Source organism: Anguilla anguilla, chromosome 5, assembly GCF_013347855.1.
Source record: "Anguilla anguilla isolate fAngAng1 chromosome 5, fAngAng1.pri, whole genome shotgun sequence".
Classification (NCBI taxonomy): domain Eukaryota; kingdom Metazoa; phylum Chordata; class Actinopteri; order Anguilliformes; family Anguillidae; genus Anguilla; species Anguilla anguilla.
This window is the reverse complement of record NC_049205.1, coordinates 11,753,956-11,770,093: the sequence shown is the minus strand read 5'-3', so window position 1 is coordinate 11,770,093 and position 16,138 is coordinate 11,753,956. Positions and strand designations below refer to the sequence as shown.

Genomic DNA, 16,138 nt, shown 5'->3' with positions numbered 1-16,138 from the left:
GACAGGGGTGACATCACAGGAGATCTACTGTATCTACGCTCTTGATCTACTGTTTATACAGTACACATGCATGCACACACAAGGCTTCCCTACAGAGGTTGACTGGCTTTGGTTTCCAAAACCCCAGGTTTGCAGCAGGTTTGTTTGAGCATTTTCAGTTTATTTTGTATATATTTTTGTTCCTTTTTTATCACACACAAAGTGAATGTTTCTTTTCAATTCGATTTTCAGAACATTTTTTTTTTTCAGTATCCAAAATATTTTCCCATCATTTCTGCTTCAAATGAACACTTTCGACTCACATTCTTTGTCTGGGTCAGTAATAAAGTTTGACTTCACCTATGGGTTTTGCCTTTTTTAAATTGTCTTTCTTTTTTAATTTGTATCTGGCTTAGAGCTCAGTAAATTTACAGAATGTCTTCTTGTTTTCTCTGAGCAAACCCCTGCAGCGCCTGATGAATGCCAGAATGTTTTGCTTTAATTCTTTATTTTTATTCTTTCATCCAGACTTGCTACCATCTCCACAGTAACTAATGAATACTACTTATCTTTCAGCCAGTGTGCGCTGACCTTCGAATAAATTTTAAAAAATAAAACGATCGGTGAAAGGCTCAGATAGAGAAAAACGGCCTCGAGCTTAAAAGCAGGCTTATGATGTGAGCGAAATGCACAAGCTGCGTTACGACAGGTGTATACTGCATGCATGTATGTAATGAATGGACAGAATTCCACATGCTAACATTGTAAGTTTAATGCTTAAACATGTTCTATGTATTTGTGGCACAAGCCACTCGTGATCAGTAATTCTGGACTGTGCCTCCTCCAAACTGACTGATGGCCAGCCAGCTTCATCTGGCCTCTGTCAGAGGACTTTGTCATGTCGCAGACGTAAATCTGGTTGGCAGGTCACGGCAGAACAAACAAACAAACAAAAACATTCAGCAGGTCATGACAACTTTCAGATTTTCATTCAAAAACAAAAGAGACAGACATTTCTGTTATTTTAGTTTCTGCTTGGTCTTCATTTTCAAGTAAAAAAAAAGAATATAGCGAACAGAAAAGATATTAATGAATGTGTGATAATCATTTTACTTATAGCTCCACTATAAGATGGTGAATGTAATAATATCTAAATCTAACAGTATCTCTGTGTACATGTACACAAGAACACTCGCAGCTTAATCCAACAGTGGATACTAAACATGATTCTTTGGACAAACTGTCGGATGGGAGACCTACTCTATTGGTGTATTGCTGTTGCTTGTGTGTGCTCTTTTGAAAGCCCTCTATTCCTCAGCCTTCTTTGCATGATTGCTATTGAACTGAATCACAATGAAAGAGGTGTCACCTGACCCTCTGACATATATATTACAGCCCCGGGAGCTGTCGGGGTGCTGGTTGCACCTGCTCATGTTGGTGACAGAAGGCTTGCAAACACAGAGCTCCTGCAGAAATGCTCACAGGCAGAAAATAGCAGGGGACCCCCTCCCCTCACCTCAAACACCAAAAAAGAAAGCTGAAAATAGCAGTGATAGGAGCACAAGACAAGACAGCGTCATGAAAACACTCGGAAACTGTCTGGCCAGATGTTGCTTTAATGTACTTCTGAACTATTTTGTGTATCAAGTAAGTAGGACTAAACACATAATGCGCTGCTGCATTTTCACAGTTGAAATGAGCTCTTTGATGTTTTCGCTTTGAATCTTCAAATAATCGCATTGTTAATAGCATCGCGGTATAGGGAAGTTTTCATTTGTACGTATGTGCGAAGCTGGGTGTTTTAGCATGGTCTCTGCCTTCAACAATGAACCTCAAAGCTGTCGCCCAAGAAAAGTGTCAGGTAGAATGACACATGGGCCAGACTTCAAAGCTACTGAGGGGCGGTTCTTAAAAGACGGTGCTTTGCTGTGGAACGTCTAAAAGGAGAGAAATGGATGGCAGGAGAGCAGGGAGCTTCTCAATGAATACATGTGTTACACAATGCATTATAATCATGCATTTTATGTATGTATAAAAATGGCTGTGATTCCTACACAGATCACCCAATATGGATGCACATACTCTTTAAATTAAAGCTTAACTTTGTATTTCAAATCCAACTTGCTGAAGTACAGAGTTACAACAACAAAAATTGTGTTGCTGTCCAAATACTTATGGACTGTGTGTGTGTGCAAGTGTGTGCGTGCATCCCAAGGCTCTGGAATAGTGTACCATTTTCTATTAGGTCTTCCCCCTCCACTGACTCTTTTAAATCCCGTATTAAGACACATCTTTTTACATTGGCGTATGAGTTTTAATTCTTGGTATGTGTGGTATCTTTGTGTATTGTATTTTATACCTTTTATTGCATTTACTTATTTTATGCATCTTTTTGTTTTCCTTGTGCAGCACTTTGGTCAACTTACGTGGTTTTTGAATGTGCTTTATAAATAAACTGACTTGACTTGACTTGACTTGCATGCGTGTGTGCACGTGTGTGTGTGCATGTGCGACAGTTTTTTTAAGTGTATGTCAAATCCAATTGATAAAAAAATGAAGCGATTCCACAATACAATTGTCTGAAGGAATCGGACAGAGGAAAGCCAAAGGCTGGTACAGCAGTAAAGATCTCTGGTGTCTCTGCCATGTCATGCATGTTTTGTAGTCTGAAATGTCACAACTCATCGCATTTTAGCGTCACGGGACTCAACCCCTCCTGGCTTCTTCCATATTTGGATATGCACTGCTGCCTGATCGTCGGTCTCAATTAAAAGACACCCAGGAGTGTTTCACTGGTAAATTAATCTGCAGAAAGTCTGCAGGAGAAAGCCACTCGTTGAACTTGAACCAAGTGTCTATAAATTTGCTTTGAAATGGCGATTTAACTGATGTATGCCACGTAAACTAAAACACTTTCCATGGGATCCTTTTCAAAGGCTTTTACGGATTTTATTTATTCATTTTGAAACTCATATTAAACCCACAGGTTATGGTATGACTTTAATTGACAATATTTTAATTGACTTTATTGACAATAAACAAATGGTCCTTAGGAAATCTATTTAAATCAGCATAGCTTAAACAACATCACGCTTATGCAGATTTCTGAACATGAAAATACAGCATGAACGTTGTTCTCCTTTGTAAGTCCTCTTTAGTTGAGTTCCGTTGTATGGGTCTAGAAGCCTGTAATTAGTTACCTAGTCTTACCTGAACTTCTGCTTGAGGAGATAATTTGCTACTATTCATCATAAAAAGTAGATAAGAAGTTGAATGAACTCCCAACTCATCACGACAAGTTCTCTCCAAATTCTTCAATTCACAAAATGAGCGATGTGTCAGTCTGCTCATCCTTCTTCAACAGTCTTGATGAGGTCGTGACTGAATCTGCTAATTTTATGAATGAAGCTCATGATAAGGTGTGAGTAAATAACATTTCCTCAGTTTTTGTTGATGGTAGTTGGCAGAGAGTGTGTGGGTGTTTGTGCGTGTGTGTGTGTTTTCTTCAGCTTAATTCTCTTGAAGAAAATAAATAAATAAGTAAATACATTCACCGAGCTTCTGAATTGATAATAAAACAATGTGACAGTGAACACACGGCACTGATCATAGTCATGTGTGTCACCTGCTGATTGGTCTTCTCCCAGTCTCTTTCAGGGCTTGAAATTGCTATGTTCCTGTTATGGGGGTTCTCTAATAGAGTTCCTAATTATTTGCTCATTTGAATGCCAGCGTGGTTTAATGATTTTAAATTAACTTTTAAAGGTAATGGTGTTGAGACCCTGGGGGAAAGCGGCTAAAAGGCAAACAAATTGGGTTATTTATTTATTTTGCTTTTGTGATATATCAGGGCAGATATTTACATGCCTAACACACACACACACACACATACAAATGCTTTGTGACACACAATTTTACATATTCAAGACAAGCTTTTTTTCTCTACAAAAATAATTTAATGCTAACTTTTAAATCCTAATCTCAAACTTAGCTAATGCACAGCATACCAAGAATTAGTCAAATACAGTTCAAGTTCAACCCAACCCTCCTCCTCCTTCCCCACCAAACTGAAAAAATGGGACCCACAATTACATCAGGTTGTACACAAACATAAACCCCATGCATAGCATCTTAGTGTTCCAGAACATGTGGTGGAGTTCCGGGCACATATGCAGGAACATCCACCCACTGCGTCCCGTCTTCACTCTGTACATTCACCAACATGATATGAAAGAGGATGAAAGACTGATAATTTGCATTAACCTACTCATTTTGTGCATTTCGTGGACGGTAAATCTTAAACAGCATTGTCACTTTTTCTTGCTGTCACCCGTTTTTGCTCCATCTTATAATTCTATTTTCCATTTTAAGGCTTTGTGGTTTCAAAGAAACAGGGGGAATACATTAATATGCCATTAGCAGAGGAAGTGTTTTATAAGCATGCAAATGCATGAAGGAAAAAAGAAAGACTGAGGAGGAGGGGAGTAAAGATAAATTTTTGTCCCTCTGCTTGCAAGAATTGCAGGTTCCCTGAAGGAAAACAGAGGAATAATTTATGAGCTGGTGGTAGAGAAAAGAGCTGCAATATCACAAATCAGGTCCGTGCCCCTGTTGGACATGTTAGGGAGCATGCATGCCACTTCCTGGGGGCTACAGACACTGAAATGGAAAGGGACTTCATGCCATGTATTGGTCATTGAGAGTATTCAGGACATCAAGACAACAGAGGATCTCTTGATGGTCCTAAATAGAGGATCGATCCATGACAATCAGAACCTGTTGTGAATTTATTTTCACTTCTAAACAATAAAATTGACTCAGTATGCAAAGTTAACGATGGGGCTACAAACTGAAATTGAGGGAAATAAAGAAAATAAGTAAACCCTCCACCTATTATGACAAACACAAGTGTAATATTAAAATGATTCCTATTCATTGAATATGAATTGTTGTTTCTCTCAGACTGCTTTCTACAACCAGGGCATTGCACGTATAATGAGCACTGCTTTAAAACATTTCCAGGAACTTGGGAACCGTTCTGAAATTTGATATACATATTTGACAGATCATAAAGATCATATTCACAATGGTTCAGCAGGAAGTGCAAACATAAAACATTTAGCTATGGTTTTGCAACATTAACTGTTTTCAGAAAATGTATATGTTCAGGATAGGACAGTGTGGCATTCACCACTGCCCTTGTATGGGTGTCCTAAACTCAGTAAAACTGAGTAAAACAAAGTTGAAAAGCCAAGCTTTTCAACTTTGAATGCAACAGAATACCTTTGTCATGGCATTTGAAGTCTGTGACAGTCCCGGTGTGTAACTGGCCTGTCTGATGTCTTAGACATGAAAACAATGCAGTGCTTGTCCATAGGAAATATAGCTTGTGAGAAAATGTGTCAAGACAAGGGTTTTTTTCTTTGTCCTTTTGTTGCAGAAAGCTTTTAGACACTGGCTTTAATTTTCTTCTGTATTGTGAAATAACAATTTGAGTAGAATGTGTTGTCATGCTTAAATACTGATCACGAGAAATTATGTATTTTGTGGACATTGTAAAGGAGAACCTTCTAACATGGAAAATAGTGCATTTGCGCAGTTCTGTCCAGTTTTATCCAGTTTGAGATGTTACTGTATGTTTAGAATATTGTAAGCATAGAAGAACAATGCACATCGTATTACCCTGTGATGGAAGGAGGGGTTGTATTCTACTTCTGTTTTATCAGCCTATATATTTCATATTTAACCAAGATCAAATTGGGAACATATGAGTTTGGGATAATACAAAACAAAACAATATTTGGACGCCTGCCGGTAAGACTCAAGTGCAGCTGACCTCCATTGCTTGAATACCACTGAACTGCTATTCATGCTGTCTTGCTCCCCATTTAAAGTTCATAACAATAAGAAAAGCAAAGGGCAAAAAAGAAAAAAAAAAGAATAAATACCAAACAAAGCCAAAGAAAAGAGATTTTAAACAAGAGAAATCATTAACATTTAAATTGAATTCCTATCTCTATCAATGTCAGTTATATTGCCAAACAGTCCATAAGCTTCATGGTGTTACAGAACTCACAGAAATTGTATTTTTGCCGCATAACCATGGCATTTACAAACTTTAGGAGTGTCTCTGTCAGTTTGGCAACGAATGGTGTGGCAAGCCTTGCAAAAAGTGCTTTAACAGATTTACTGGGTAGAGATAAAAGCAATAGCTCAAATGATTATTTCTGTCTCGTTTTGTGTCCATAACAAATGGCCGAAGCGCTGTGGTCGTTTACTTTTGTATCAGTAACCAAACCCTTGCATATGCATGCAGGTTGTTTCAAGTGTAAACCATGTGAGCCCAGGTATTGGATATGGGTCACTTTTAAAAGTAGGTGTAAACAGGCAGTCAACAAAAATGAGATAAAGCCAAAAAATCCAAACTGGGCTTGAAGACCTGCGGTGTAAACGTAGCCTTAGACACTAGTCCATAAAGGCTACACATGCACTTAGTGTACGCCTGTTCTTTTACAACATGCACGCGTGTTTGAATCCGGAATGTTCTTGAATCTGGGATGCACCTATGAGAACATTCCATTCGCGCTGCACTGTACAGCACTAATTGGTGAACACGTGTGAGATTGGAAATTGTATGCATGACTAATCAGCCTTAATGACATTCCTGCACATATAAATACCATATCCTAACAAGGGTTTTTTTTTTTTAATGATCTAAGGATGAATCATATGCAAGTCAAATGCTTATGTAGACATGACTGATTTAATTCCTGACCCACCATAATATATACCTTGTAGGAGTTCCAGTGAACACATCCATTTGTGGTTAAGAGATTATTTGGTGGGCAACCTTTGTTTTGACAGCTTCCCAGCCTGTTGCAATAACATTAGTGAGCTCACTGTTCCATCTGGAGGGCTATTAATTGCACAACAACCCCCTAAATATGTGCAAAACAAAACCTTGACATCAAGCCATGTAAACATGTGTCAGCTCAATCATTGTGAAAGAAACTACTGAGATTTATAGATGAACAAAATTCACATTTATTCATATCAATATTTTGAAAATGATACACAAAAAAGACAGAAATTACTTGACTGGGAAAGTATCCACTTAGGAATAGCTTACACAGAACAGTCAATAAACATGCAGGCTATACGATTTGAATTTAAATTTACAATGGTCTCACTTTATTTTAAGCACCTGCTTATGCAGTTCTCAATACATGAAATACATACTGTATTACGGCACTCCCTAACATTTAAATGTAAGCACAATGCCTAAACATATTCTGCTTTAGATTAGTAAAGCCTATACATGAGGGAGTATACTCTCACAGTTTTATACTTGTTTATATATAATTTGCTTAGCTTTAAATCCTACCATTAAAGGGTCATACACATTGTTCTGTCAGTGTTGGATGCGTTGACGCATCAATATCTATATGGTTGCATTGGGAGAGTGGCAACATGCCCGTTTTGTCTATTCATCACCTTCAAGTGCCTTTTTCTTGAAGCCAGGCAAGTACCATTGAGCTAACTTGCTAACATTAATTTCTCAGATGAATTTTTCTAACAAAAATGAATACACTACGTTGACAGCATACAATAAGCATAATTTTTCACACGTCCTTCATGACGTCATGTAAGTGCCCTAAGCCAACAAATAATAATAATAATTACACACATCAGACATACAACTTTTGAAATGTTTTTAACAATTAAGATGAATGAGTAGGTATACGGCCTGTTTCCAAGGCTGCATACAATATGATAATATCCTTCATGTTTTTAACACAACACACATATGCTAAAACATTTTCTGGAACGATGCAGTCAGTTTGTTTTACACATAAACAAAGACTAAAAATGTATTCACATACTTATACTTGTTCAAACATACAATTACTTTAGTAAGTCAATACACATTTACATTTCATTAAAAGTAACACAGTGCACTGCATCAGAATGGCATAGCATTGAAACATTTAGAAATGTTCTTCTTTCAAATGAAATAATAATAATAATAATAATGCATGTTGTTGGTATGTATTTCTATACATTCTTGAATAATACTTTCATGATGTCTTTAAAAATTCTATACATTCTGTGAATCTACTGTAACAATAACAATACTGCAGAGAGAGAGAGAGAGAGAGAGAGAGAGAGAGAGAGAGAATACAATATTACAATATTTTACAAAATAATTTTACAGTATGCAAAGGAAAATGCAGGTACATTTCACCAGTCAAGTGGATCATCTAAAATGAGCCCAAATTGTTTGAAATGAACCTTCTGCCCTTTTCTTAAATATAACCACAGTGTGAGTGACATTTCTATTTATAGCACGGATTTAAGGATCACACAACACAAAAGGATTATCACTCAATGCAATCAAGAGATGAAACCGTGGATTGGTACTGCTTGGATTTTGGTTGAATCACAGGGCTGATAGCTTAAGAGATAACATACAGAATGCTCTACAATGGAAAGTATCAAACAAATAGAATTATGGGGGGACAAAACTTTTGTTAAATCCCATGTTTTTTAAAGATATTTTTGAATTCTTGTAATACGCACATTCACTTAAAAGTAAACACATTATGACTCAACATTGCTCAGTATCTTCATGTACTATAATTCAAAGCAACATTCACCAAATCAAAACAATATTTGTATTGAAAAAAAGAAAAAGAAATCATCACATGTTCATTATGTGTTAGACCAGAATGAACCTCATGTAAAAGTGGTACTGACACAAACACAGACACACGATGCACTATGACATTTGAATAGGTTAATTTGTGGCACACTTAACACCTACAATACAATCTTCTTTATGGTGTAACTACAAGCCACATTGCTTTTCAGTGCTACAGCAGCTTCGAAGCACATCTTCAGAGTCAAAGAAAACATACAGTTGTTCTCTGAAAAAAAGAATCAAACAAAACTGCTCTGCAATCCAACTATTGGCACTTAAGATTTAATATGAACCTCACTGAAGGAGATTGATAAATGAATGAATACGCTCCAAGGTTGTATGTTGTTGAACATACCAAACCCAAGATCTGGACAATGGCCGGGCACGTAAGCAAAAACAAAACAGTTTCCCTATATTTTCACCTTTCCCCAAACAATTTGATGAGAAAAGTATACAAACATCATAAAAAACCATACATTCCAATTGGATTCCATTCCAGTGGAGTCATATTTTCCTACTGTGCAGGCTGCAGCACATTAAGACTTCTGGTGTCTCTCATAAAACAATACCCCAGCCAAAATTAGTATATACAACCACGCTGAAGAGAAATTAATTGGCAAAGCAGTGGAGGTTTGTACAGAACCGCCTCAAGCAGAACCACGGGGATTTCAAAGCTTCAGAAGGTGAAGCAGACATAAACACCAGGAAGTGTGTTTCTCTCAACCCCCGGCAGCAGGCACCATGAACGTCATCACTGCAAACAACAGACCCTGACTTCCACAGGGAAAGACGTCTCATACGTACACACAGAGGAAAAAAACCAAAAAGTGGGTACAATGAATTTACAAAATTAATGAATGCAGTCATAAAAAGAAAAGCAAATTCCGATTGTATAATGTTCTTTATAACAAAAGGAGACCAGGAGGACAAAAAAATATGACAAACACAGTCACATAAAGCAACTCACAGCCCAGCTTTGGCTTTTCAGTTGAACGGCAACAGTCTAATTTTCAGATGGGGACATTTCATAATAACTGTTTTAATAAAACATGGTGTAAAACTAAAATAAATACCATAACAGACCAATTAAGGGTAGTAATAATAGCATATCACTTAAAGTGCAAATACGAGGTAGCATAAGTATAGCACACATAAAAAATAAAAATAAAAAAAACTAGCTAAATTTGAACCACTGTTTGGCACACACTGTAAATTACTGATTGCTACAAATTTAGCATTTCATGCATCTTGATATATATGTGTTTTGTGCAAAGCCACAGAGATTAGGTTGCATTCACTGAAGGAGAAAAAAGAATTATTAAATAAAATAAATAAATAAAATAAGAAAATCAGAAAAAATACATTATGTAAGAACAAGAACTGTCGTTCCTGTAGTAGTGACACAGTAAAAACAAGACTGAAGGAGAAAACACTGAGAAAAAAAAAAAAAACTCTGGGTTTTACAACACAGGTATTTAATTGTAAATGTATGAATACCCTGGCTTTATAGAATTTCCGATGTTCGGTCCTGACGCATGGTGTGCATGCCGAAAATCTGTTTTTGGCCTACTTTCTAGCATTTAGCGAGTCATTCATTTAGCTGTAGTCTGTGAAAATGGAGGTATAGTCTGTGAAAATGGAAAAATGAAAACGGTATTCAACGTGTACCTGACTGATGGATTTTTTGGCAGCCCAGTCGCCCCAAGGGAATAGGCTGGAACAAACATCGGCATACACAAATGTGCCAAGCCTGACTTTCGGAAGCTCTGTCTTTAAATGGTACAACCTTCCGAGGAACTGTGTAAATACAACTGTTGCTTTATCACAGTACAGGGTATGATTAGAGATACAGTAACCAAAAGCCATTAGAAAAAGCCATATGTGCTTGTCGGATATGACCATTTGTATATACATCTGTGGTTGAAAAACTGAATAACACAAAATGGAAACATTTAGTTATTTAGAAAATTTTAAAAGCAGAAGTGTAGCAGGTCTTGTCTAAAGATAATACGCATTACACACGCATACGCATATACAGTGGCCTGAGGTAGCCAAATATAGTTGACTCCATAGAAAGGAAACACATAAGCATTCATGAGAGTGATTTTTCATTATAGAGAAAGAATATAATGTAAAAATTAAACAAATTCAATAGGGTATGGCGAAAAAAATGCATGTGTTATATATAACATATTTTCAAAATATTCAAAATTATACATGCACAAATATTAAAATGTCCAACAACAATATATAAAACTAAGTATATTAATCATTATAATTTATTTGTCAAACACGACCAACACATTCACAAATATTCAAAAATGAACTTCATAGTTTGACGGAAGTGTTTTAGATTTTCCTAGACAAACATTACATTTTATTAGGGAAACAGTCATTATTAATTTCAAATACAGATTTTATATTCTCAAATATAGGTTTCCTTAGATCATAAATAAGCCAAATCATTTCCCTAATAATAACACATTTTCCACAATCTTCTGTGTAACATACAGGCAAAAACAAAGGGTCATCATTCATTTCAGGGTTTGGACAGGAGATACTTCATGCACAATCTCCCGCTCCAGGTACCATCTGGAAACAAGGGGATATTCTCTACTCTTGCCAACTATATGAAATACCCTGCACAGCTGAATGGCTGCTAAGAAATGATAATTAGAGCCCTGCATGGGCTTTGTGCATTAGTCTGGAATAAGTTAATTAGATTTTATGCCCTAACATTAATGACACAGTCTGAGTGATGGGTAAGTCTGCATATGCTCGAATTAGAAAATATTTTTTTCATTTTTGTTATTGTTAAATAACGACGATTGCTGGAGACCATGAGCAAACAAATGTGACAGCAGCCATTTTTTTCCCTGCATACAACAACCGCTGCTGCTTCTTCTTCGGCAGACTTGAAGATGAGCGTGTGCACCACTCAATGCCCTGACAACAGTGCCACTCATGATTCAGGGACAGCATGCAACAAAGAACAGTTGGGGGGGGGGGGGTTCACACAGTAGGTCAGTGTTCTGCTTGAGCAAGGTATTCCACACATTCTCTGAAAGAATGCGCCTCTCATTTCATCTCAATGAATCCATATTCTTAGCAATTTGATATGATTTATATGTTATACTGGAGCATCTTCTTACCATGAGAGTTTGGGGGACAGCGAGAGATAAGAATATTCATTTCAGACTTGGATTTATCAATAGGTAGGCAGATAAATAAGCTTGCAGTAAACACCAGGATAGCTAGGTTCAGATAACCACTGGACCATATGCTTACAGCTAGAAAACATAAGCCAGCAAGCTGACCAACTGTTATATTTTATTGATAAAGGACTCTTGAAATAGAAAGGGGTTGTATTTCTCTATGTATTTACTTTACATACTCAATGTTTGGCAGCCACACTCTCAATTCCATATTTTGTTAAAAAACGAAAACTTAGAACCTTTCTACTGTAACATAATAAAATTATCCGAATCATTCCAAAAAGCGAATAAGAGTTAAATATTATGGCATCCACCAAGAGCAAAATAATTGGCTAGAAAGATTCCAATTAGAGAACAAATCATAAATTATAAATTCTTGATCTGGAAAATAAATACTGTATGTTTGACGTCCCCTGAAAAGTAATTGCCTGCAGCATAAAAAATGTGTGGGTTTCTTTAAAAATACTAATTGTTTCTTGAAAACATAACTTTAAGACAGGTATAAGCACGAAACAAACTCTTCACAAGCTCCTGGGGAAATGAAGCATTCCAATTAACCTAGGAGGAATCATCGGGAAATATGCAAACAGAAAAACAACAACGACAACATGAATACAGATTCCCACAGGAATCCACCATGCGTTAACAGGGAGGAGTGAATCCCTGGGAATCTGCGTTCCTGGAGTAACTGTGTGATGCGTTCCCCCCGGAGACCAATCCCAGCAGCCTTTTCTCTGATGCCGTCGCCATCGCCCTTCAGGAGAACTCCTCGGGCGAGGCGTTGGGGGCGCTGTAGAGGCCCGCCCTCGGCGCGGGCTTGGCGCCGTTGGCGGGGCAGCCGTTGGCGCCCGTGTGGCGGTGGGGGGCGCTCTTCTTGCGGGCGGCCTGGGGGTGGTCCCCGTCGGCGGGGTCGTAGGCCACCGCCACGCTGGACTCCACGCGGGAGAGGGTGTACATGCTGCTCTGGCGGGTGGGGTGCAGGCGGGTGCTGCGCAGCTCCAGCTCGTCATAGCTGGACACCTTGATGAAGGGGCACCAGCGGAAGGCTCGCTTGAACCCCGCCCGGAACCTGGACGTGCCGCAAAAGGAGACGGCGAATGAGCAGGAGTCCCCCCCACAACTGTCACCCATCCGCGTTTACAACAAACAGTTATTTACATGTAAATGTATGAATACACTGGCTTTGCAGAGTTTCCTACACTCACAGTCACACACAGTCCTGACCCACGGTGTGCATGCCAAAAATATGTTTTTGTCCTATTTTAATTTAGTCATTAATTTAGCTGTAGTCTGTGAAAATGGAGGTATAGTCTGTGAAAATGGAGGTACTCAATGTGTACCTGACAGATGCATTATTTGGCGCATTCTCTGTCTCCTACAACATAAACTGAACGCAAATCTCATGAATAGACTTGAATAGACTTGACTGTTGCTGTCATTACTTCCACTTATTGAGCAGAGTGAGCATGCTGAGGGGTGCAGGTTAAATTGCTCTGGTTCCCACAAGAACACATAAGAAACATATTTCCAATGCACTGGTTCACGTCAGGACTCTTTCAACCTGACAAAGGGCAGTACTGGAAGGAGGACTGATCTATAATATGTCTTGTTATTGTTCTCTTTTCTTCTTACACCTTCCTGAACAATCTTCTTTTGAGGTCTACCACACTGTGAAAAACCCTTGAAAGGAAAGCCACACACTGAAGGGGCAATAATTGGTGCAGGCTAAGAAGGGATAATCGCAAGGCTTTTAATGCCCGACTGAATACACACCCGGCATGGATTGCAACTCTAATTTTTCCGGAACATAACAGAAAATCTAACTTCAGCATGACCGAATGGCTTATTAGTTCTGGACACCCTGTACAATGCTTCTTTTGGTGGAGGTCTTAAGGTGACCCATGTTTCTTGGCAAAAAGTTAATGCATTTCTACAGAAAAAAGTTGATGTACTGTAGCTGCCTCATCCCTGCTCCCTGCAAATTAATTCAGCTACACTGGTGGCACATCTTTTCGCTGATGTCCTCTACAGTACATACTGTACCTTGCCTCAAGCAATAATTCTGTCTTACCGGGTCTTCAAGACCTGCTGTTTCACAACTTAAAAGGGAAGGAGCTGCACTCTCTGGGTTGCCATAACAAAACACTTAACTGTGAAGAAGCTATAGGGAAAAAATGAAACTATAGACATTTAATTTTCCATGTATGGAATGAGGTACACATTCACAAGACGATCCAATACATAGCTGAAGAGCTGGTGCACTAAAGGCCACAATAATAAAAAACCAAATGGCTGTTGAAAAAAGCCAATCTTCAGACAGCTGTAATTTCACATCAAAACTTAGCTCAGCTATACAGAATGTATTCCCACAAAGACAGAATGCTGGTTTAAAAAAAAATGTTTGGGGAACACACTTGTTATTCAAAGCTAAATAAAACTAGCAGTCTTGTTTGCCAACACCAAGCACCCCCCCCCCCACCCGCTACCTACCTTACTAAAAATATACTGACAACAAGTTCATCAGCATGCATTGCACACATCATTCACAAACGAGAGCTTATCACTAGCAGAACTCAGTCTCAATGTTAATCTGTCACAATGCTCCTTTCACTTAGAATTTTAAATTGTTTTTTTTTTTTTGTAAATGGTATCTCATTATTTTCTCAACTTTAGGAGATGGGCAGCCAACTGGAAAAATCTAAAACGAGGAGTCAAAAGTAGAAAAAATATCACTGCTCATTCCAAGTAAAGCAGCATTGTGAACAGATTGATAAAACTCCCTGCCCGTTCACTGGCCCTGCCACAGAGGAACCAGCTGCAGTGGAGGAGTCCCCTCTGCACCTACCTGCTATTGAGGCAGCAGTAGATGATGGGGTTGTACATCGTGGAGCTCATGGCCAGCCACAGCACGGACAGGTACACCTGCTGGATGTACTTCCACTTGTTCAGCAGCTTGTTGACCCCGGTGATGATGAAGTAGATGTGGTACGGCAGCCAGCAGATGGCGAAGGTCACGACCACAATGATCATCATCTTCACCACCTGCACAGAGAGCGGAGAGGTGACGTTTCGTCCGCCAGGTTGGATCTGCACCAAGGGACACTGGGGGTGGTGCTGTGTCCTAGGGAAAACCCTTGTGCTCTGGACCTTCGATCTACCGTAGGTCTAACCGTCCTGGAAATGTACATACAATTCAGTACTAGAGCAAACTGGCCACATACAGCTTGTTTGCTTGGCACAGTTCCTAAGCGTATGGTGAAAATGCACATACACTGTGGTTCACGTAAGTTTAGACTGAATTTAAGTGGTTCAGCAACCTACATAGCCAATGGAAAGTCAGATAGGCCCATATGATACACAAAATCAATGTGTAAACCGCAGTGACTGCACCTGTAAATCACTGTGTGCACACATTCCAAGAGGAGACAGCACTATTTATTTGAACCCATAAACTTGAACGGGTAAGCGAAGACAGACAGCCCCGGAAAGTAGAACAGCGTTAAAAACCTGTCCAAACAAGTTAAGAGTCGTGAATGACACCCCTCCCCCTCATGTTCCTCCACAACCCAGCACACCCCCTCCCACACCCAGAGCCCCCCGCGGACCATCTGAAAAAGAGCTTAATCTTCTCAGAAACTTGCACTCTCCGGCTACAATTCAGCAAGCAGCAAACGCCTTGCCGCCTTCCTGCTCCGGAGCCTAATCGAGCGCGAAAGAAAAAACAGTTCGAGCGCCCACTCGCGCGGCCTCTGCCACGGTTCACGACGTCGACGGACTGCCGCGAGAGCGCGGCGTCACGAGCAGGCCATTACGTGCGAGGCGTGCTATCTGGAATTTCCCCCCCGCGTCCGCGCCGGTCGAAAGGCCCTCCCGCTCGGCTTGACGAATGGCGGTAATTAAATCGCGCGCGGTCTACTGTGGCCGCCGAGGAGGAGCCGAGCCCGGAGTTTGGCCCCGGCGGTTCTCTGCCACGCGTCAGCGAGCGCAGCCACACACCGCTGTTTACATCCGCGCTTCCTTCCCTGCGCTCTACCGGCGGCCTCACAGAGGTATTCGCAGAGACCGTCGGCCATAACCGTGCGTCGGAAACCGACTGAAGACGTTCGCTTTCGAAATCCGATTTAGAACATTTGTCAGCAGAGCTTCCACTTGGGACCGGTGTTAATGTTATTTTTGTAGAATGGACTGACGGGTATTGAAGTCTTACAACTGAGTCACATCACACCCCTGTATGAAAGAAAAA

At 39.5% G+C, this 16,138-nt stretch overlaps 1 protein-coding gene across 1 annotated transcript in view; it reads right to left on the bottom strand.

Moving 5' to 3' along the window:
• Positions 1-7,677: 7,677 nt before the first annotated feature.
• Positions 7,678-16,138, bottom strand: part of tacr3a (tachykinin receptor 3a) — a 37,308-nt gene continuing 28,847 nt past the window's right edge. Inside the window, exons 4-5 of the mRNA XM_035417067.1 lie at positions 14,741-14,937; positions 7,678-12,964 (exon numbers count right to left, since the gene is read on the bottom strand). Of these exons, the coding sequence (XP_035272958.1) occupies positions 12,652-12,964; positions 14,741-14,937 (510 nt within the window). The 3' untranslated portion in view covers positions 7,678-12,651. The remainder of the gene's footprint in view (positions 12,965-14,740; positions 14,938-16,138) is intronic.